This window comes from Macaca thibetana, chromosome 7 (genome assembly GCF_024542745.1).
Source record: "Macaca thibetana thibetana isolate TM-01 chromosome 7, ASM2454274v1, whole genome shotgun sequence".
NCBI classification, from domain to species: Eukaryota; Metazoa; Chordata; class Mammalia; order Primates; family Cercopithecidae; genus Macaca; species Macaca thibetana.
Genome location: NC_065584.1, coordinates 117,362,381 through 117,385,575, shown reverse-complemented (window position 1 = coordinate 117,385,575; position 23,195 = coordinate 117,362,381). Strand labels below are relative to the sequence as shown.

Sequence of the window (23,195 nt, the reverse complement as noted above, 5' to 3'; positions counted from 1 at the left end):
TTATTATTGCCCTGCCAAATGCTGGCTGTCCCCACATCACTGAGAGGCAGTGTTCCAAAATTCTTTCATTCAGTATTGGAAATGGAAATGCCTTTCCCATAGAAATAGTGTTGTAAATGGTGATCAGGTGCTTAAACTGATCACCATTGACTCCCAAAGCCAATGTAATCCACAATGTAAGTGAATTATATTACTCGTTACACTGGCCTGACCTCAGAGTCCGTGGAGCTAGAGCCAAGCAGGTGCAGGAAGTGGGGATGGGGCTGAGCAGTTGGCCTGACACACTGCATCACCTCACTCTAGGCATCACCCCTTAGCTGCCTAGAACCTTCCGAGGCCCAGACCAGTGGCCCTTAACATGCCACATGCTCACTCCAGAATTCCCGACTGACTTCCTTAATCAAGATCCCACTTCTCCCCACCTCTCCCCCAGCACCACAGAGATAAGCACTTAACATTAATGGTGCTTATGTTTCAGGTTGAAGTTAAGTGAGTAGCAGAGGGGTATGGCTGAGGGAGGAACACATACGTTGATGTGCTTCACTGGAAATGTTCTAGCCCTTGGGTTGGGTAATGGTTTCCCAGGTGTTCATTCTATTGTTCTACTTTATAACTTCCATATGTCGTACTATTACATGGTTCAACTATTGGCAAAATCATGATTTGAAAAATAAAAAGTAGAGGAGAGAAGAGGTGAATGTGGCCAACACCAAAATATCATATATCATGGGAAAGGCAGATCTATTGCAAAATGTGAACACGCAGACCTGAGGTGCCAGGGCTGCCAACTGTTTTAAATATCAAATCACCTGTAGTATCAAAACATTCTGTGGCCCATTCCATATTAGTTATCTTTTTAGTTTTCATTGAGAAAATATGTACGGAAACAAAGCTTTTAGATGTTATGGATTGTAACATGTACATTTGTTTGATAAACAATAAGTATATAGATGAAATTTGTTTGTGGGCATTGAGAGTGTTTTTTATTATTATTATTATTATTTTGACATGGACTCTCGTTCTGTTACCCAGGCTGGAGTGCAGTGGCACAATCTCAGGTCATCGCAACCTCCATCTCCTGGGTTCAAGCAATTCTTCTGCCTCAGCCTTCCAAGTAGCTGGGATTACAGGCACCCACCACCACGCCCAGCTAATTTTTTGTATTTTTAATAGAGATGGAGTTTCACCATGTTGACCAGGCTGGTCGTGAACTCCTGACCCCAAGTGATCTGCCCACCTCAGCCTTCTAAAGTGCTTGGATTACACGTGTGAGCTACCACGCCTGACCAGTGGGCATTAATAGTGTTTGAAATTCAGATAAGAAAGTAAACACTTGGGAGATGTGTTCTGACTGAGGGGCCCTGAGGAGTGACCACTGCAGTCAGCTCATAGACACTGTTCTGTTACACCTGATTCTCAACAGCTGTTCTTTCTTCCCTTCAAAACTAGGGTGCCCCTGTTTCTGGAAGACGAAACAGCACAGTTTCCCGATGGCTGCTTTAGTTGAAATCCCATGAGGTGCAATGGAGGAGGTTTTTGGTTGGTTTTTGTTGTTAGTATTGTATAGGGAACTGAGATACTAGGAATCATGTATTTTAAAATAGGCACAGCCTGTTTATGTATTAAGGACCCTGCAGAGTTTACCTGCATGAATCCTAAAAACTATATTTAAAAGTAGTTGAAAAAGTCCAAAGAGGAGGTAGATCTTTACTTTGGTACTCCATTTTCAGTCTACTTCAGAGTTAGCCTGTCAAAGTCTCAAATTGGTTATCTTTTCAGCCTTTATACGATGCCATTTTTACACATCATGGAAATGCCACAGACTGAAGGAAGAGCAGCTTGGGTGCCCCCAGGAATCCGAATCCCAGATTTCTAGTCCTCAGAAGTTTCTCTAGAGCTCTATCTTTGATTGTACCTAATGACAATTATTTTTTTGGAAATATGTCTGTGTGTGTTTTAATGGTCTATAGTATATTTTGACTTTAACAAATGCATAACATAAAAAGCTTTTCTCCAAGCATTATTTTAGAGTTTTTTATGTGTTTTTTTAGAAAAATGAAATTTAAAAATGGATTTGAGAAAGATTTCATTGTATTATATTCTCTCCTGTTTTGGTTCTTATGGTTAACTTGTCATTTTCTCTTTTAAGCCAAAATGCTACACCAACCTTATGGGACTCCTTAGAAGAACCTGACATTCGGGACCCTGGTGAATTTGAGTATTTATTCTCCAAAGATACAACTCAACAAAAGAAAAAACCTCTGTCAGAGACTTTTGAGAAAAAAAACAAGGTCAAAAAGGTACTGAGTGATTATGCCAAAGCTGTAATTATATAGGGAAATGGTATATATATATATCATATATACACACACATACCTGTACATGTGTGTGTGTGTATCATGGGAATTTAGTATATATTTTCTGTATGTGTGTGTGTGTGTGAGATTCATGGGAGTTCATTACATGCTGTTGGTGCTTTCCCTGTTTTCAGGAAATGTTTCAGAAGGTTTTGCGTGGCAGATGGCAAAGGGAGCCAATAGTTCATGAAATCGGTGCTTGCTATTTTGGCCATATCTTCTGAATTTTCAAACTTTAATCTGGACTTTTTCAGCCATTATGGACATTTCAGCCATAATAAAAAGCCATAATTTTTATTATGAAATAAAAATAAAATTTACTTTGTAGTTAGTGAAAGTAGTCTACAGGTTGTATGGAAAATAGGTTTTATTTATAATTTCATTCATTTAGCAAATGTTTCCTAGGGGTTTACTGTGCTAGGCATTTGTTCTAGGCCTGCACTGTCCACTATGGTAACATGTGGCTATTAAATAATGAAAGTAAATAAAATAATTTAGTTCTTTAATTGCACTAGCCACTTTCCAATTTTGTTCTTATGCCTAGTGGCTGCTGTATTGGATAGCACAGATGTAAAACATTTCCATTGTATAAAAAGCTCTGTTGGACAGCAGTGTCTTAAGCATTGGGATGTGTTGAGGGCAAAAATAATAATAATAATAATAATAATAATAATAAATCCTTGCCCTGTGGAGCTTATATTAACAAACACTAAACACAAACCCTGTCAATCCCATAGTTGTGCAGGGGAAGGAGAATCGATTTCAGTAGGGTGGGGGTGGAGTCTGCAATTTTAAATGGGGTGTTCAGGGTAGGCCTCATTGTGATGGTGACTTCTGAGTAGTGACTCAAGGACTTGGAAACTGAGAGGCACCAGCCTTCTGTAAGAGAATGAGTTCAAGACTGTCAAGCAGTCAGAGACAACCATGAGGATGAATCACACCTCTGCCACACACTGACTGTGAGATCTGAGGCAACGGTACTAGGTCCTTTCACTCTCTGTGTCTGGATCCCTGCACCATAGCATGAGATGATGTCTGCTCATAATGTTCCTCTAAGTAATTATTCAATGAGGTAATCCACGTATGAGGCTCAGCATAGTGCCTAGCTCACTGTCAGTGCTCAACATAGGATAACTGCTCTTGGTTTTGCTACTGTTACTACCACGGCTACCATTTCCCTGTTTTAGTGGGTTTTTGTTTGATTGGTTAGTTTTTCTTATTTTTAATAGTAGCAGAAATAGTGTCGAGGAAAAAGTTCTGCTATTGACTTGCTATGTGAGCTTGGGCTGGTTGTCTTCCTTGTCGTATTTTCCCTTCTCTATAAAAAAGGATTAACAGGCCAGGTATGGTGGCTCATGCCTGTAATCCTAGCACTTTGGGAGGCTGAGGTGGGTGGATCAGCTGAGGTCAGGAGTTCGACACCAGCCTAGCCAACTTGGGGAAACCCTGTGTCTACTAAAAACACAAATATTAGCCGGGTGCGGTGGTGGGTGCCTGTAATCCCAGCTACTCAGGAGGCTGAGGCAGGAGAATCGCTTCAACCCGGGAGGCGGAGGTTGCAGTGAGCTGAGATCGTGGCATTGCACCCCAGCCTGGGCAACAAGAGCAAAACTCCGTCTCGAAGAAAAAAGGATTAACAATATCTGAATCTCTCTGACCCACCAGGATGCTGTGAAATTCACACCTAAGCAGGTTTGAGGCAGTGTTTTGAAAAGTGTGTAATGTTGAATGATACCATCAACCCTGCCTTTTTTTTTTTTTTTTTTTTTTTTTTTTTTTTTGAGATGGAGCCTTACTCTTGTCACCTAGGCAGGAGTGCAATGGTGTGATCTCAGCTCGCTGCAACCTCTGCCTCTGGGCTTCAAGCAGTTCTCCTGCTTCAGTCTCCCAAGTAACTAGGATTATAGGCATACACCACCATGCCCGGCTAATTTTGTATTTTCAGTAGAGATGGGGTTTCACCAAGTTGGCCAGGTTGGTCTTGAACTCCTGACATCAGGTGATCCGCCCACCTCAGCCTCCCAGAGTGCTGGGATTACAGGCATGAGCCACCGCGCCCGGCTACCTTTCCTTGTTAAATTACATCGCGGGGTTCATCATCAGTTCATTTCGCAAGTAATGTAATGATTATGAAATTAGCTGCAAATTACAGGGGAAAAATGGAAAATGTCTGAATTCAGCTTTCTGTTAATCAAATCAGATTTTCCCACTGACTTCAATTATGGATAAAAATCATGATCAAAATGTTTCATCTCTCAAGGTCACTGTAATTATGTTGTCTTGATAAAAATATCCAAAGAAGTATTAAAGGAAAATTTTAAGAGGCTATATTGCATGGGAAAAATTTGAATTTTTCTAATAAATTGGCTCTGTGACCCCACCCAAATCTCATGTCAAATTGTACCTACATGTCCAGGGGGGACCTGGTGGGAGGTGATTAAATCGTGGGGGTGGATTTCCCTTTCTGTTCTCCTGATAGTGAATGAGTTCTCACGAGGTTTGGTTGTTCCATAAGTGTCTGGTGCCGCTCCCGCCCCACCCTCTGTCTCCTGCTGCCATGTCGGTAGTATCTTTATAGCAGTGTGAGAATGGATTAATACAAATAGTAAGTTCCAGACCAGTCCGGGCAAAAAAAAGTCAGCTGATTTACGTAGAATGTATTCCCATGCAGTTAGATTCACACGAGATGGAGGTGAGCCTGCCTTGTAGCCAGGCTGGCTTTTTCAGTGCCATCTATAGAAACGGAAGACTTGTTTCTACCTGAATGGCAAAAGGAAAATCTCTGTATTCCAAAGCCAACTTCAGTTTGCCTCTTTCAAGAAGGCTTCCCCGACTAACCAGAAACTCCACTGAATGCTTTCTTATGCAGGATCGTATTAAATTTACTTTTGTTCTTTATTGCTTCTTAGATGGCTATTACTCTTTTTATTTCTCTCCAGATGCTTGAAAACATGTTTTCTCATAGAACTATTCACTTCTGTTTTGGTGAATGAATATTTGTTTTTAAAACATCAAAGCATTTGGTCATTTATTCTTATTTCTTGTAATAGTTTGCCTGTTCAACAAAAGATTTTAACTAAGGCAGTTAGTAATTAGTACTTGATACGTATATTTTGTTTCTCTGTCTGAGGGGGAAAATAACACTTCATTTAAACTCTTTAAATTTTCTGAACAGGGTGGTTGCCATTGCCCCATGGAATCCATACACTTGTGTGGTGCTTGCTTTTCTCTGTAAGTGGAGGCAAAAAATTGGGTCTACTGGGCTTTGTGGTAATATGCAGCTTAGAGTTTTCAATAGCTTTGTGTCCTACCTTAGAGCTGAGGTTTTAAGTTTTAAATAGCAAGCTGGATTGATGCCAGAAAACTCCAAACCTGCCTCCTATGATCTTTCCTCCATGCCTGTGGCCAGATTTCCAGCATCGAAATGAATCCCTTGGTCTCTTTTGAGAGTCAGAGGTTTGTTTTCTTTCCTCTTGAAAATGAAAGTGGTTTTCGAGGTGGTAAGCAGCTGAGGAGTTTCAGCATTGAAGGCCACCTCCTTCAGCTGGATCATGGAATGGTCCCATATGAGAAGACCAGGAGGATACTTGCCAAATAGGTCTTTTTATAATGACTGAACAAGAGGAAGTGCTGGGTACATTACTGGATTTCAAAATCCAGGATTCTGAGTCTTAGCTATAGGGCCTCAGCCAGCATTGAAACGTGAATAGGAATCTCTTTTTTTTTTTTTTTTTTTTTTTGGAGACAGAGTTTCACTCCTTTTGCCCAGGTTGGAGTGCAATGGTGTGATCTCAGCTCACTGCAACCCCCGCCACCAGGGTTCGAGCGATTCTCCTGCCTCAGCCTCCCAAGTAGCTGGGATTACAGGTACCCACAACCAAGCCCAGCTAATATTCGTATTTTTAGTAGAGACAGGGTTTCACCATGTTGTCCAGGCCAGTCTTGAACTCCTGACATCAGGTGATCCACCTGTCTCAGCCTCCCAAAATGTTGGGATTACAGGCGTGAGCCACCGCACCCGGCCATGAATATCCCTTAAATGGAGCTGGTCTTCATCCCTCAGCACATTTCATATTTATGTTTCAGAAGTAATGGACAGAATGATCAAGAGTCTGTGGAACTCAGATATTAATTTGTAGCTTCAACTACTAAAATAGTATTTAAATTTCATGTCACTGGCACTTGTTTAAAGTAAGCATGTGTGTATGTGTGTGTGTATGTATATATATGTATGTATCATCTCAAACTAGGCAGGGAGTCTGTTTTGTAATATCATGTAGTCTAAGAATTAGAAGAAATCTTACCCATCATCTAACTTTGTTCTGGTTTTGGCACGTGAGAAACTAAGACCCAGAAAGATAAAGTGACTTGTAGGGGTTTGTACACTTTTAACTGGGAAGACATTGATGATGACGAACACTTGTTCATCAGCATGTGTCTGCATTTCCTCTTTATTTAAATGGTAACTTGCCACCTTGGTGATAGTATCAACTTTTATTGGGGTGATTTATTTGAAGTTTATGAATGAGAGTAGCCATTATTAAAATCATCAACAAAATATAGCCACACTTCTGCAAATCCAAAATATTTCCCACATTGTGTAATCACAGTTTTCTTCAGAGTCTTCCAATAGGAAGCCACATCTTTGAGTAAAAAGATGTGCCTTCTATGTAACTCCAGCAAAAGGCATATATAGATTTGGAGCTGGTGTTCTTCTTTGACCTTATCAATTCCATTTAAAATATTAGCTATAATAAAATAAATTTATTACTAATTATTACAAAGTTTGTATTGCATATTTAGGTAGATGCCATTCTCATTTGTGATACTAGACCACTCTGCCACTACAAACATAGCGGTAACCAAACTGAGAACCAGAGCTCAAGATAACAGCTCTCAGTGGAACCACCACCACTGGCTACTATCTCTTATTTTTTTCTCTCATAACATTCAGAAGAAGTCCTTTAACCTTCTCACACTGATTTCTTCTCTACAAAATTGGGAATAACACCCCCTTAATATGGTTATTACAAGGATAATATGAAATTATCATACATTAAGTATTCTTTACATTAATCTCTTAGTTTATGAATGAATGTGAAAGCTTTGGAAAGAAATTCGTAAACATCTTTGATTCCCAAGGTTTTTAAGGTCTTAAACCATTAATGTGTCCATTCCTGACACTGTTTGCAAATGGGAGTCTCTAGGTCATTCTTGTTTTTCGATATTCATGGAAGTATACCACAACTTCCTTTAGTGATACATTCGGACATCTAGTACCTCATGTCATGTTTGTTTGTATAGCCTCTCTTTTTTTTTTTTTTTTTTTTTTTTGAGACGGAGTCTTGCTCTGTCGCCCAGGCTGGAGTGCAGTGGCCGGATCTCAGCTCACTGCAAGCTCCGCCTCCCGGGTTCACGCCATTCTCCTGCCTCAGCCTCCCGAGTAGCTGGGACTACAGGAGCCCGCCACGTTTTTTGTATTTTTTAGTAGAGACTGAGTTTCACCGTGTTAGCTAGGATGGTCTCGATCTCCTGACCTCGTGATCCACCCGTCTCGGCATCCCAAAGTGCTGGGATTACAGGCTTGAGCCACCGCGCCTGGCTGTATGGTCTCTTTTCACTGAAAGATTAAGAGTTTCCCCTGTCAATATGTCATATTTACACTGTCTCTAAGTGACGTTTGTTCCTGAGCAAGGTAGGTCAGCGCCTTGTCAAGGAGCCAGAAATCATCTGCCTTCATTGTTTGAGGTTCTTTCTCCTGGTTCCTGTAAAAAAAAAAAAACAAAACAAAACAAAAAAAAAAAACTAGCTGCTCTGATAAACTTTCCAATTGTGTTTTAAACTTGCCCAACAACTTTCTGAAAATCAGCATGACCTGCCAATATTCCTCCTTTTTTGAGATGCCGTGATCTGACTAAATTATAAATCATCTCTGTTTGTTTCCTCTTCTGTAAGATATGTAAAAGCATTCCTCTCTCTCCCTCTCCCTCTCTGTCTCTGTCTTTTTAATAGATATTTCTTAAGAATTAATGAGATAATGGCTATTCCCCAAGCACTTGGGGGGAAGGGGGTTGTGATGGTTCAGGAGACACTAGTCTGTTGAAACTTTGTGGTGCCAAAAGCCTTCAGCATTGATTGTAATTTGGTCACTTTGGCAAGGATCATAGCTGTAATTCTCAAATCCCAGACTTCGTGTCTCAGTTTACTGAGGAGGGGAGAAGGGTGGAAGAAGAACATTGTTTGGAAGCCTGTTCATAAATTTATAGGGTTTTCATAACCTGTTGCTTTCCAAGTTTATATTATTTCAGCTTTGGTGTAGAAGGATAATTTCTCTGGGCTCCCTTGGTGTAAGGTGTGTGCATTATTTTTTTATATAGGGGGTGGCAATAAGTTGGTCTACCCCTTTACATTTTTCACATGTTGATAAATGAGCAGTGGGGTTAGGGATTGTCATCTCTAGAAGTGAGTGAAATAACTTGCCCATGTGTTGATTGTACTAATACATGACCTGGAGGCCTAAATTAGTGATATCTGGAATGATCAGGGCTTTCCTGTTCTTCACTTTAAGGACTCCTGACTGGCCACATTTACTGAAAGGAAACAGGAGCTCCATGACAGGCACCAGTTTACAAAAATTCCACCTTGTAAATTTTATTTGGAAATGAGACAGCCCCAAAAGTTAAGTTGTACATTTATTTTATTTGCTTATTTTTTTTAAAAAAAAGGGTGGTTAGGACTTGTCAAATATGAATATCAATGATTCTTTCAGAATGTTGAATCCGAGTATTATTCTTGGAGTTCAACTATGTTTCTCTTGTTGGCTGTTAAACAGTAACTTAACCTGGATTTGTGTCTCCAGCCAGCTGCATTTAGGATGCTCTTTACCTACCCCACACCACAAGAGGGCACCTTAGAATGCTGAGATACAAAGATAAAGTCGCATGGATCCTAGAACCCCGACAGCGGGCACCTGGAAGACAGCAACTGCCCCTCAGCTCTCTCTTTGCTTCTTATATCTCTGTATTGTGGACCATGAGGCCAAATTTCACAGCAAATTGCCCACACAGAGTATTGGGAGCCAATTGCATATGAGAAAGACTTGTACGTATTAGTAGAATAAAAATCATTAGTAGCCATGGTTCCAGTGCTTAGAATGAATGATTGCAGTATAAAAATATATGAAATATTAGAGTTAGCCCCTTTGGGACTGATTCTGGAATTCCCTTCTCACCACACACACAGACACATGCGCATGCGCACACACATGTATCTTTAAAATCTTCCATATCTGAAGAGAGTGAAAAGCAAAAATTTGTTTGAATGTAGATTTGGGGTTATGTATTTGGAAAACACAAAAAAGTACAGGGTATGCTATGAAAGAACCATTCTAAATATTTGTGCTTTAAAAAAATATTTATCTTCTCCTTGTTGAGGAAAGTTTTGAAGTCTCGCTTATTATTTTCCTGAATCTCATTCATTTATCCTCAATCCAGGCTGTTTTCTGAGATTGTGTTATGGGGTTGGAGGTAGACAACAGGATGAGGCTGAGTGCCTGTGCTTGGGACCTTGATGGGATAGTGAGTCCTCTGGCCTTCAGTTCTAAGCTTAGAAGTGTGTGAAGATGTAACAAGAATAGGGAAAGGTCATATACCTATACTTAGGTTGCAAGTCCAGGTCACATGGATGCTTTTGAAGCTGAACTTGTAAGTGCTTTGCAAAATACACACATCTCCCATGTACGTGATAGTCAAAACAACCCCTGCACGTGCACATGCCCTCACAGGCACATGCTTAATGTGAACAGAGAGAAGTCTCAGTGACCTTGGATTTATTTGATACCGTTCAAGTGGAGATTAAAAAATAAAGATATCACTAGTAGTGACATTGCTAAATGAAGAGTTTTGGTTAAGTGCCTGTCATATATTAACTAATTTGATCTTCGAAAACCCAGTGAGACGGTTCCTATTATTGTTCCTATTTTATACATGAGAAAACTGGAGTTTAGAGGGTTTGGGCAACTTGCCCAACACCACACAGTTCTGCAGAGCAAAGGAATGTTTCCAGCAACAACCCCAGAGCATGTTTGTTTTGTTTTGAGACACAATCTCACTCCGTCACCCAGTCACTGCAACCTCCACCTCTCAGGTTCATCAAGCAATTCTCATGCCTCAGCCTCCAGAGTAGCTGGGACTACAGGCACACGCTACCATGCCTGGCTAATTTTTGTATTTTTAGTAGAGATGGGGTTTCACTGTTTTGGCCAGGCTGGTCTCCAACTCCTGACCTCAGGTGATCCACCCCCCTCAGCCTCCCAAAGTGCTGGGATTACAGGCGTGAGCCACGATGCCCAGCCTTGTGTTCTTAATTACTTGACAAATGGTCATTCATCTACATTTAACTGCCAGTCCTGGCTTTAAATTCACTTGCCCAAGCCTGAATTTTATTTCTTGGTCATTGTATAGTGAGAAAAGTGCCAGCTTTGGTGTCAGTAAACATAATTTCTAATTCAGACTCTGACCCTAACCAAATATCGAATCCCGAACAAGTCCTTTAAATTCTCCGATCTCAGATTTCTCATCTGTCAAAAGATAAATTTTAATTATATGAATTACAAGGATCTGGTCATTACTTCTACTTTGCAGATGAAGACACTCAAGATCTACCAACTTTCATTTGATTTTTAGAAGGCAGATAGATGAGGGTATCACACATGGACCAGTATCTTAGCACTCAGACCCAGGCCTAATCAGATAGATAGAGCTGTCTCCAACTATCAGTAGCATATTGTATGAGTCATAGGTACATGGGGGTTCAGGAAATAATTGTTCTGATTTTAATAATCCCCCAAATGTAAGGTAAATATATTGGAGAGTTATTTTTTTTTATGAGTCTTTTTTTTTTTTTTTTTTTTTTGAGACGGAGTCTCGCGCTGTCGCCCAGGCTGGAGTGCAGTGGCGCGATCTCGGCTCACTGCAAGCTCCGCCTCACGAGTTCACGCCATTGTCCTGCCTCAGCCTCCTGAGTAGCTGGGACTACAGGCGCCCGCCACTGCGCCCGGCTAATTTTTTGTATTTTTAGTAGAGACGGGGTTTCACTGTGGTCTCGATCTCCTGACCTTGTGATCCACCCACCTCGGCCTCCCAAAGTGCTGGGATTACAGGCGTGAGCCACCGCGCCCGGCCTTGGAGAGTTATTTTTAAACAAACCAAGTTTTTTGATGTACTGGGGGTGTTGAAGTACTGGAAATATGATAGAGAAAAGTGTAGTGGAAATTAGGAGTCAGAGATCTCATCTTGAAGTTAACTATTAGTTGTTGTAGTTGTTGTATGTCCACTCATGTAACCCCTCTGACCTTAACTTCTATACCTAACATGGCATCTGGAGTGAAAATTTTCAAATATGCTTTCCAGATGCAAGATCTCAGAACGTAACTGAATGTGGATATGTTCCCACATACGTTTTTAAACTGAGTGTGTATAAGATTGAAACAGTGAATTTAGATTTTGCCTTGTCAATGAGTGACATGGGATATACTGCAAGCCAGACTCACAACCACAGTGTTCCACCCTTCCAGTATATAATATTCTCTCTTTGCAGTTGTCCTTATATAACAAAAATGCATTTGGTGGCAGCAGCCACAGTGGTGGAACTGGCCAGCCCCTACTGTGCTGGGGTGGCCCTCCACCATTTTTCCCTCCATCTCCTAGCAGAGTTTCCACAGTCCAGAGGCCTGGAGCTCAGGTTACACCAGACAAAACTGTCCACTTACTTCCTGTGATAGTCTGGCTTGACCTCAGCGCTATGGCCACACTTCCAATTTTTGATAAAATACCTTTGACCCAGAGCTTCATTTCGTTTAGACCTGACCTGGTTTCCCTCCAGCTGAGGCTAATTTGCATGGCTGTAAACACGGACCTTACAAAGCTCACCAACTGTGATAAAAGCAAAGGAAACCTGAGACCATTGGAAATTCAAAAATCTGCCTTCTGTATCCCAGCCTGACTCTGAGTTACCCCTCAGCCCAGGAGGCTTCCAGCGTGCAGCAGCTAAGAAAATGTTATTCTGATTGATCTGATTAGGGCAGCAAGGTTAGCCATGGTCAATTTACAAAGACAGTATGAGAAGAAATCATGTGTGTCGTCATGTTATGGGTCAGCGAGGCCCCTGCCAGAAGTTATGAAAAGCCACAGCTCTGCCAGGACCATTATCAGATCTCCTAGGTGGGGTACAAATGGGATTGGAGGTTTAGGGGGCCCCTCCAGTGGAGTGAATGACAAAAGGGATTGGACTGTGAGGAGCGGGTGAATCAAATCATGCTCGCTTCCAGCTGGATTTCTTAGCTGCCAAGCCCCTTACATGTGAGTGGGAGAGCCTGGGAGTTCCCCAGTACAGTGGGGGAGGACTGCCTTTAGTTCCTCACTGCACGGGAAAGAAGAGGGTGGAAAAGCTAATTTGACATGGACGTGAGGCTCTACATTGACCCACAGAAGCAGCCAGATGGAACCTATTGGGCATTTTGATCCCTGGCTTCACCACAAGAGTGGTTTAATTGGGATCTGGCTCCAGGCCCTTGCTACTAAATAACCTGAGTTTTAGTGTTTTCATTTTCATTAATTAACTTTCATGCTAGGTGCCTTATTAGTCACATTAGGCATTTTGCATGTTCAAAATATCCTAGGAGGTGAGAAAGAGGTCATTAAAAACAGTACAGAGCTGCAAGGACCAGGGGGTTAATTCATGACCTAATTATCACATCACTTTTTACTCTCTTGTGGACTCTCTTGTACAACTTCCTTAGTTGAAAATATGCACAAAAACCAGCTTTTAAACTTTGTTTTCAAACGATTATTACATTCATACTGACTAAAGATTTTGGAGCCTTCACCTTGGGTGTGGTTTGCTTCCTTCCTGTCCAAATCAGGAACATAAATGTTCTTGCAACACTGGGATAAGACACATTAATTAACAAAGAAAGATTTATATAAAATGAGGCCAACTGAAAGCTATACTGCTTGAGCTGGGGCTCATTATAAATAGATCCCTCTGTATGTAATCATCTTACTAATGGAAAAGATGAGACATTGGGATGGTTGCCTGGAGAAGCATGTGGCTCCGAATGTAGCAGTACAATGCCTAACGCATACTATGTTTAGAATGCTTTAGGAAGACATTGGAGAGACTGGGCCGTGATGATGTTTTTTGTTGTGTATACATATAATCTTGGGGTGTGGAGGTATCTGAAAAACTTAGCCCTGTAAAACCCAGCCATTCAGTTGCCACTGTAGGAAAGGATGAGCCTCTGAGGCCAAAGTGCATGGAAAAGGAGGTAGAACTCATAGACCTGCACAGAGAGTTCATACTTACGAATTCAAGATCCAGCTGAGATCTGGGCGTTTGCCTCAGAGCAACAGCAAACCAAGAACAAGGCTGTAGCAGAGGGCTCAGCTCCCGTGTCTGACCAGCTGCCTTCTCTAGCGTGCCCAGTGTGGTGAGAGTCACCACGAGACTAGGTATGGAAGGTGATAGTGTGGTAGGGCAGCAGGGGCTTCTGGAAACCCACAGGCCTGGCTGAGTCATCATTCACGGGGCAAGTCCCTTCATCTTTCTAAGTCCCCTTTGTACAGTTCTCTCATCTGTAAAGAAAGAATAACATTAGTGTCTACTTCAAAGGTGGTTGTGAAAATTAAAATATACTTTGTGAAATGTTTGGCCTGGGGCTTGGCACGTCGATGGTGCTTCCACCATGCTATCACCACCATCACTGCCACCATCAGGAGTAGGAATAAGAATAATGAAACATCCTCCAGTGTCATCCCAAAGGAAAGCAAGAGGTTGGATGTTAACCGGAAGCCTCATCTCTCATTCACTTATGGTTCCTGAACTCCAAGGGCTGCTAGTTATAATCCATTTCCCCTATTTGTGTGTGCATATTTGTGTGTGTATGTGTACGTGTGTGTCCCACAGGGGCACAGCTATGTAGTTAAAGCGAATGAATTTTAACCAGATTCTCAGAGATGAATTCCTTCAGTGTGTACCAAGAAAAAAACACCCAATACAACAAAAAGTTTATAAAATGTGTCACCGTTTTCTAGTTCTATCTGTATTTGGCTTTCATGGTAATCTGTGTTTGTGGTACAATTTTAAGAATGCCAGCTATTAGCAGGTAACATAATATCACCTTTCAAAATCTTTGTAGAACTTGATAGTCTATAAATAAATAAACATATATAGAATGACTGATTTTGGTAATGGTGACACTCTTAAAATATGATGTTATTTTAGGTTGGTTTCTTTATTAACAAATAGACTGCATTAACTTTCATACAGTACTTGATTAAATTTTATCAACATAACGTGTGCATAGAATTTAAAAAGTCAAGCAATATTAAGACTAAAAAAAAGCGAAAGTTCTGCAAATCTCAATAAAATTTCAAGGAATTTTTCATACAGATCACATCTGATCAGAATGAAATTAAGTTAGGAATCATGTGTCAATAATAAAAATAACTAACATGTCAGCATTGAAAACTACATTTTTTAAACTCTTAAGTCCAGGGGTACATGTGCAGGTTTTTACATAAGTAAAGTTGTGTCATGGGGATCTGTTGTATAGATTATTTCATCACCCAAGTGTTAAGCCTAGTACCCATTGGTTATTTTTCCTGATACTTGACCTCCTTCCACCCTCCACCTTCTAATAGGCCCTAGTGTATGTTGCTCTCCTCTATGTGTCCATGTGTTCTCATCATTTAGCTCCCACTTATAAGTGAAAGAATGTAGTATGTGGTTTTCTGTTCCTGTTTAGTTTACTAAGGATTATGGCCCCCCAGCTCAGTCTATGTCCCTGCAAAGGACGTGATCTCATTCTCTTTTATGGCTGCATAGTATTCCGTAGTGTATATGTACCACATTTTTTTAATCCAGTCTATCATGTACGGGCATCTATAGGTTGATTCCATGTCTTTGCTATTGTGAATGGTGTTTTAATGAACATACATGTGCATGTGTCTTTATAACAGAATGACTTATATTCCTTTGGGTATATACCCAGTACCAGGATTGCTGGGTCTAATGGCAGTTCTGTCTGTAGGTCTTTGAGGAATCGCCACACTGTCTTTCACAATGGGTGAACTAATTTACTCTCCCACCAACAGTGTAAAAGCGTTCCTTTCTCTCCACAGCTTTGCTAGCATGTTATTTTTTGACTTTTTAGTAATAGCCATTCTGACTGATGTGAGATCTCATTGTGGTTTTGATTTGTGTTTTTCTTTAATGGCCAGTGATGTTTTTATATATATATATATATATATATGCTTGTTGGCCTCATGCATGTCTTCTTTTGAAAAGTGTCTGTTCATGTCCACTTTGCCCACTTTTTAATGGGGTTGTTTTTTTCTTGTACATTTGTTGCAGTTCCTTATAGATGCTAGATATTCAACCTTTGTCAAATGCATAGTTTGCAAAGTTTTTCTCCCATTCTGTAGGTTGTCTGTTTACTCTGTTGATAGTTTCTTTTGCTGTGCAGGAGCTCTTTAGTTTAATTACATCCCATTTGTTAATTTTTGCTTTTGTTTTAATTGCTTTTGGCATCTTCATCATGAAATCTTCGCCCATGCCTGTGTCCTGAATGGTATTGCCTAGGTTGACTTGTAGAGTTTTTATAGTTTTGGGTTTTACATTTAAATCTTTAATTCATCTTGAATTCATTTTTGTATGTGGTGTCAGGAAAGGGTCCACTTTCAATCTTCTCCATATGGCTAGCCCTAGAACCATTTATTGAATAGGGAATCCTTTCCCAATTGCTTGTTTTTGTCAAGTTTGTCAGAGTTCAAATTGTTGTAGGTGTGCCATCTTATTCTGTTCACTTGGTCTGTGTGTTCGTTCTTGTATTAGTACCATGCTCTTTTGGTTACTGTAGCCCTGTAGTATAGTTTGAAATCAGGCAGTGTGATGCCTCCAGCTTTGTTCTTTTTGCTTAGGTTTGCTTTGGCTATTTGGGCTCTTTTTTGGTGCCATATGAATTTTAAAATGGGAAAAACTCCCTTATTTTTAAAAATGTATGATCACACCCATAAATAAATTGAGTTAAGAAAGTAATTATAATGGAATTTTTAAAACACTTAACAGCAGAAAACAAAAATACTGTACGACTCATAGGATATAGCTGAAACGTATAGTCATGAGTATTTATATTAGAAAAGTAAAAGATAGATCAAAAATCAACAAAGTGCTTTAAATCAATAACTAGAAAAATACAAATAAATCAAAGAAATTAAAAGGAAATATTAGGTTGAAGAACAGGAAAAAGCCATTTTACAGGTTAATTAAATATGGTCAAATATTTGTAATTTTCTGTGGTTTAACCTAATACATTTTAAAAGATGAGAATGGAATTTTTTAGAAGTTTAAGTTGAGTAGAGAACATCAATTAAAGACAAAAGTTTCTTCTTTGAAAAAAAAGGATAACATTCAAAAACTTTTTGCAAGATTGAGCAAAGCAAACATAAGTAATATTAAGGAAGTAAAAGTGAATGTAACTGCAGATGCAATAGAAATGTACAATACAATAGCATGAACACATTTTTGCCAATAAATGAAAATAATCTGAAATAATTTTCTAGAAGAATGTGAATGGTCAAAACAGTCAAGAAGTAGAACACCTGAATGGTTCCATAAATATTAAGGTAATGAAATTAGTAGTTTAAAATCATCACACGAAATGCGAGGTCCACTTTGTTTTATTACACCAAGCATGTATTTCATACACAAAATATTAGAGAATAGAAAATCATATTAAACTCAAGGCTAGTATATATAATCTTGATAGCACAACCAGACAAGGGCAGGAAGTAAAAGAAACTACAGGACAATTTCTCTCATAAATATAGATATGAAGATCTTAACCAGAATATTAACAAATGAAATCCAGAAATATATAAAAAATGTTTGATGATTAACTGATTTATTCCAGACTAGCAAATTTGATTCAAAATTAGTAAATGCTTTTTAGAAATAATGTAAAAATAGATGAAGGGAGAACTATATAATTAAAAAACGATGGGAAAATATTTGATTATGATTATGATTTTTAATGAAATTTTGTAACTAGGATTGTAAGGGAATAGCTTTAGCCTCAAAAAGAGTGTCCACAAAGCAGGCATGTGTCAAAGGCATATTTGGTGAAAATTTGAAAACTTTCTTTTTGAGATCAGTATGAAATACGAAATATGATACCCATTTCTACCTCCTTTATTTAATCTAAGCAAGTGTAATAAGGCAAAGAAATCAAATAAAATATATTGGAAAGGAAGAAATGAGACCATGAATTGTGATTTTTCAGCATAGAAAATCTGTTTTGACGGATTAAAAAAATAAGAGAATAGAGTAAACCTAGTAGATATGAGATCAATACACAATAATCAGTTGCATTTTTATACACTGTTAACAAGTTGGAAAATTAAAATACCATTAGAGAGACATAAAATAAGTATAAATCTAAGCAAATATAGTCAAGAGTCAGTGTAGAAAATTATTAGACTTTATTGAAAGCATTAAAGTAGACCTAAATAAAAAGAGAGACATAATTCTCTTCATGAATGGGAAAGCCAGTACTATAAAGGTGTTAATTTTTCCCAAATTTCTAGTTTCAAAGTCATTTCAATCAAAATCTAAGAATTATTTGGAATTTAACAAGCTTATTCTAAAAAATTGCATGCAAGAACAAATGTTCAAAAAACAACTCCAAAAAAGAAAAACTAAGTGGGAGATATTCTACCTCATATCAAAGAAAATAAGGTAATAAGAACTAGTAGAGTACTATAGTATGGTAGTAATTGTCACAGGAAAAAAAATAAATAATGAGTGAAAAGAATTGAGAGCTCAGGAGCAAATCTATGCATATGTGGAAACTAATATATGATAAATGTGGTATCCCAGATCAGTGGACAAAATTGACTACGAATAAAAGTATTTAAAAGTTAAATATATATGGCAAAAAAAGGAAAATGGATCCCTACCTCACTTCATAAATAAAAGACAATCCCAGATGTAACAATGAGAAAGGAAAATTTTAACAATTTTTGAAAATAATATAGGAGCCTATCTTTTGGCCTCATATGGAAAAGACATGGAAAGCACAAAACAAATAAATATGACTACATTAAAATAAAATCATTGACATAAAGAACTCTTGCTCATCAAGACACCTTGAAGAGTATGAAAAGATATGCCACATGCTCAAAGACATTTGTAATACGTATAGCTAACTAAGAATTGTTATCCAAAATGTTTGTGGAATTCTTACCAATCAGTAATAAAAAGAAACTATGCTACCTGATCGTAGTAGGTGGAATTATAGATCATGCACCTAGTCGCTCCATATGCTGACTTTGAAACAATTCATTTGTATTTAGCTTCTTAACCATCCCTGCCTCCTCAACACAGGATGCCTCTTGTTCATGTATATCTGGTATTCTGCCTCCCACAGCTATACCTAGGAATTTGCCAGTCCTCCAGCTTCACATTTTCTGTTTTAAAACTTAGAGGGCTCTCCTAGTTTTATGAAAGATAGATTTTTGTCTTTCAAATCATCAATCTCATAATTTGGGGCTAATTTTTTAGGAGAAGAGGATGTCGAAAGGCCTTTACCACCTTAAACTCCAAGTGAATTTGATTTTCACATCTTAAAGCCTATTCCTTTGTTGCAATATAACTAATTAGGGTTGTACATCTTTGCTGGAATAATTATTTCAAGGGAAAGGACTAGAAGTCAGACATCTAGGCGTCTCTGGGCAAATCACCTGCCATGTGTGTGATGCTCTGGTTCACCTAGGAGAACCTCTGGGTACATATGTTCATGATTTTCATGATTCCAGTCAAGATGGGTGTAGACACTCACTTTTCATGGATGGCAGTGGGTAGGCTTTTTGAGTCACTATGTTACACCATTGACCCGATAGCCTGAATGATAGTATGATCATAGATAGAATGAGAGTATGATACACACTTGTTTCCCATGATAGCTGTGCTATGAGAGTAAAAAGGAGGATAAAACTAATTATGAGAGGCATGTGCTGGGACATAACACCGCAAGTCCTAAGAAAATCTTGCAGCAATTCTAAAATATGTACTAAAATACAGCATTATTTCGTCTTTCTCTTTTTACCAACATTCCATGGAATATTTATTTTATATTCATGGAAGGAACTCAGCGAACCTGTTAGAAGCAATGTGGCACTTACGTATCAGCAGCTGTTAGCCAGAAAATTAACAGAGTGGAATGACTTGGGTTGTAAATAATGTACATCATGGCAATGGTAGCAGATGAAGACTATGTGAGAGGTTGTGTACAAAAGGAAAATGTGAGGTGCCCTAAGTAACTTTAAAGGAAGAATTGTTTCCCTTGGAGTTCTGTCTCAGATTTTGCCTTCCAGTGGCTTGAGGCACTGCAGCTAGGGGTGCTCACTGTCGCTGGCTCTTCACCTCTACACAGGAGTGGGAAAGAGCCAGGTAATTTGCATCATGGGTACCCTGTGAATCGAAGGCCATCCATCATTTCTGATATCTTGAATGCAATGATTATCATATCAAAGACATATGATGACATTGAAGATAATAACTTTTCTGTTGCCCATTATCTCCAACCAGCTTGGAGTAATTATTAGCATGTGTTCTTTCCAAAGGCCTAACACTCTAAATGTTGGAAAGAAAAAGCCCTATTCGAGCCACCAAGGATATACGTGTGTGAGACTGGGTTGAAGTTTTTATTATTAGATGAGGAATTATATAGACAAGACAGGAAGTCCAAAGGTCATGGAAACTTTGTTGTTTAGAGGTTTCAGGAGGGCACTGTGGCTGTGTGTATACTTGGGATTGACTTTCTATGAGAAAGTTGTCTCCGATACTTATTGAATGAGTACAATAGCTTTAGTAAAGGACTTTGTGGAGATTGATATTCTGAAAGGGTCACATGGGAAAAACCTCTGGAAATCAGGGATTATAGAAATATGCATACATACACACAAACACACACACACATATATGTATATGTATAAGCACTGTGCTAAGTGCCAATGATTGGGAACAAAATAGTACATTTATTTAGAGTCACTTCACCCCTCAAAATGTGGTGCATGGACCAGCAGCAACATAATCACCTAGAAGATGATCAGAAATATAAAAATACCAGCCCTTGTATTAGTTTCCTAGGGCTGACTTAACAAACTATCACCAACTGTTGACTTGAAACAACAAAACTTTATTGTCTCATAATTCAGGAGTCTAGGAGTCTAAAATCAAAGCTGTTTGCAGGGCCAAGCTTTGGTAGCTCTGGTTCTGTCTGAAGGCAAGGCAGTGAATGCATTGATGTCTCTTGGTCACTTGTGGTCCAAGACTCCATGATCAATGGGAAAATGCATGTGATTTTGTTGGGGGTTTGTTTTCTACATTAGACAAAATCAGAAATCTCCTGCCCACAGCGCTACCTCCCCCACCCCAGCCCATCACACCCCCACACTGCCATGGCCTTCACCTGCTGTGGCCTCCGCATTCGCCTTCTGAGTGGAATTCATCAGCCAGAAAAACAAGAAAAGGGTTTTTCTGTCTCATCAGGATGGGGACGGGGTGCCAAATATGTTCTCAGACTCAGGACAGGGTGACAATTTGCCTTTTCACATTTCTTGGTGAAGAGCCTAGATCCTTAAAGTAAACTTCATCCAAGCAATTTTATGTGTCCCCAAAAATAAGGCCATGGAAGAGATTCAAACCTAACAGTTTGACTAAACAGTGAAGCTTAGTTTTCCTTGAAACATTTAATGGGACAGATTATCGGCTGTGGAAAAGCTGATTTTAATGGCATTATCAGGCCAGTTGACAGAGACTTCTCCCCAGAAGCCTACCAGGCCACACTGGCCATTAGCAGCAAGAGGTTTTTTTGCACCATGTCGGATGACATTTCATAATATGGCACTACACAGCCAGCCAACCAGCTCTTCTGAGTGTGATGCCGGAGTGGCAGGGGGTGGAGCAGGGAAGAAGAAGGGGACCAAGGAAACTGAATCAGCATTCGTAGTCCTGGGCACCTGCCAAGTAACAATTGCATATTTCCAAAGAAGCACTCGTTCTCCCTTAAGAGAGAAAGCAAGATGACTGTGGTCCGGCTCTTCCCCTCCCCCAGGCACTCCCTCCTGGCACTGGCTGGGAGGAATCGTTGCTTACCTGTCCCATCTGTAGTCACTGCTGTATTAGAAATGGTAGGGAGGGGACCAGAAAAGCCACAGCTATAAAAGGATTTTGCCAGTTGCTTCTCCCATGATTTTCTTCTGTGCATAAGGCCTATATCCATAGGCTACCATGCCTCATCACCTTGCATCGTTTTGTATCACTTCTTGGAATTTCTTTCCATTGGGAAACTCTTGCTCTATTTTCCCAATTAGATGTCTATTACTTAGAAGATTTTTTGATTTGGATGGTAGTTAAAGGAGAATAAAAATTAAACCTAAGACCTTCTTAATATTCTCTCTCATCCCACAAAGATACTGCTCTCTAATGCAGCTAAAGTTTATACCCTATACTAATTTATATTTATAATTTGGAGGCATTCAGACTAAAGTATCAGTGCAATCATCAGAGCCTGTAGCCTTTGAATAGGTGAATCGATTTCTTCATCTCTAACATAGGATTCTACTTGTCTTCCAACCCACTCCACAAGAATGTCTTAAAGAGAAACAACAGTCATTATGAAGGTACCTTTATCTATTTGGAAGCCCATGACTTAGAAGTGTAATAGATGACTGTTGCTAAGACAAGCTAACTTGTCATCGGTAGCATATCTACTTTATACGAACCAGTCTCTTAATGTCCATAGTTTGGCCAGGTGGTGCAATTCAGTGAGTATTGATGTGAAGCGTAAGCAAAAGATAACACTAGTTTGATAGCACAAAAATAGAAGTTGTATTTTTTTAGAATTGTACTTGAGAGAATCAGATTGCCTAATTTATGTGTATTCCCCACTCTGTTGTTCAGTCTTACCAAGAAAGGCCAGATCATGCATGCACTTGTTCTGTGTAGCTGACCGTGTACCCTATGTGGATATTTGGTATACAGGTCGAGTATCCCTCATCTGAAATGCTTGAGACCAGAAACGTTTCAGATTTCAAATTTTCCAGTTGAGCATTCCAAATCTGAAAATCCAAGACCTGAAATACCCTACTGAGCGTTTCCTTTGAGCACTGTATCAGCGCTCAAAAAGTTTTGGATTTTGAAATACTTCGTATTTTGGAGTTTTTGAGTTTTGAATTTGGGATGCGTAACCTGTATGTCATTGTCATGAAAGTCAATGTCTACTCATATATATAGATTCTGCATTTGTTCGTTTGTTTCTGGTGAGGTGAAACAGTTGATTCAGACAGGCAAAGCAGCAACTTCCACATGCCCTTAGTTCCCTGAAGTGCCAGCAGCTATTCATGGGTGATAACACATGTGGCTGTATTTGGACAGACTCTGTGCTTATTCGCCAGGCTCTAGGATAAAACTGACTGTGCTGGAGATGGAAACCCTGTGACTGGCACTGAGTATGTTCAAATGTGAAACTTAAGCCAAAGAGCAAAATATCCACTCGATCTGGTATAGGTATGAATGTGTTTGGTGTCTAGCAAAGGTGTAGATGTAGAAATTAATCATCTTCCTTTCAGACAGGGAAGGCTCCGTGGAAGAAGAGGGCTTCTGTGTTTCTCTGAATTTTGTAGCTATGCCAGACTCACTTGGCTGAGCAGACTTCCAGCACTTGTGGTCTATTCAGAACCATTTATTTTTATTTTTACTTTTGGCCCTGTCTGCCAA

The 23,195-nt window shown here is 39.4% G+C and overlaps 1 protein-coding gene across 1 annotated transcript in view; it reads left to right on the top strand.

Moving 5' to 3' along the window:
• FMN1 (formin 1) overlaps positions 1 to 23,195 on the top strand; it is a 385,063-nt gene that overhangs the window by 187,618 nt on the left and 174,250 nt on the right. Inside the window, 1 exon segment of the mRNA XM_050799309.1 lies at positions 2,150 to 2,300. Coding sequence (XP_050655266.1) covers positions 2,150 to 2,300 — 151 coding nt within the window.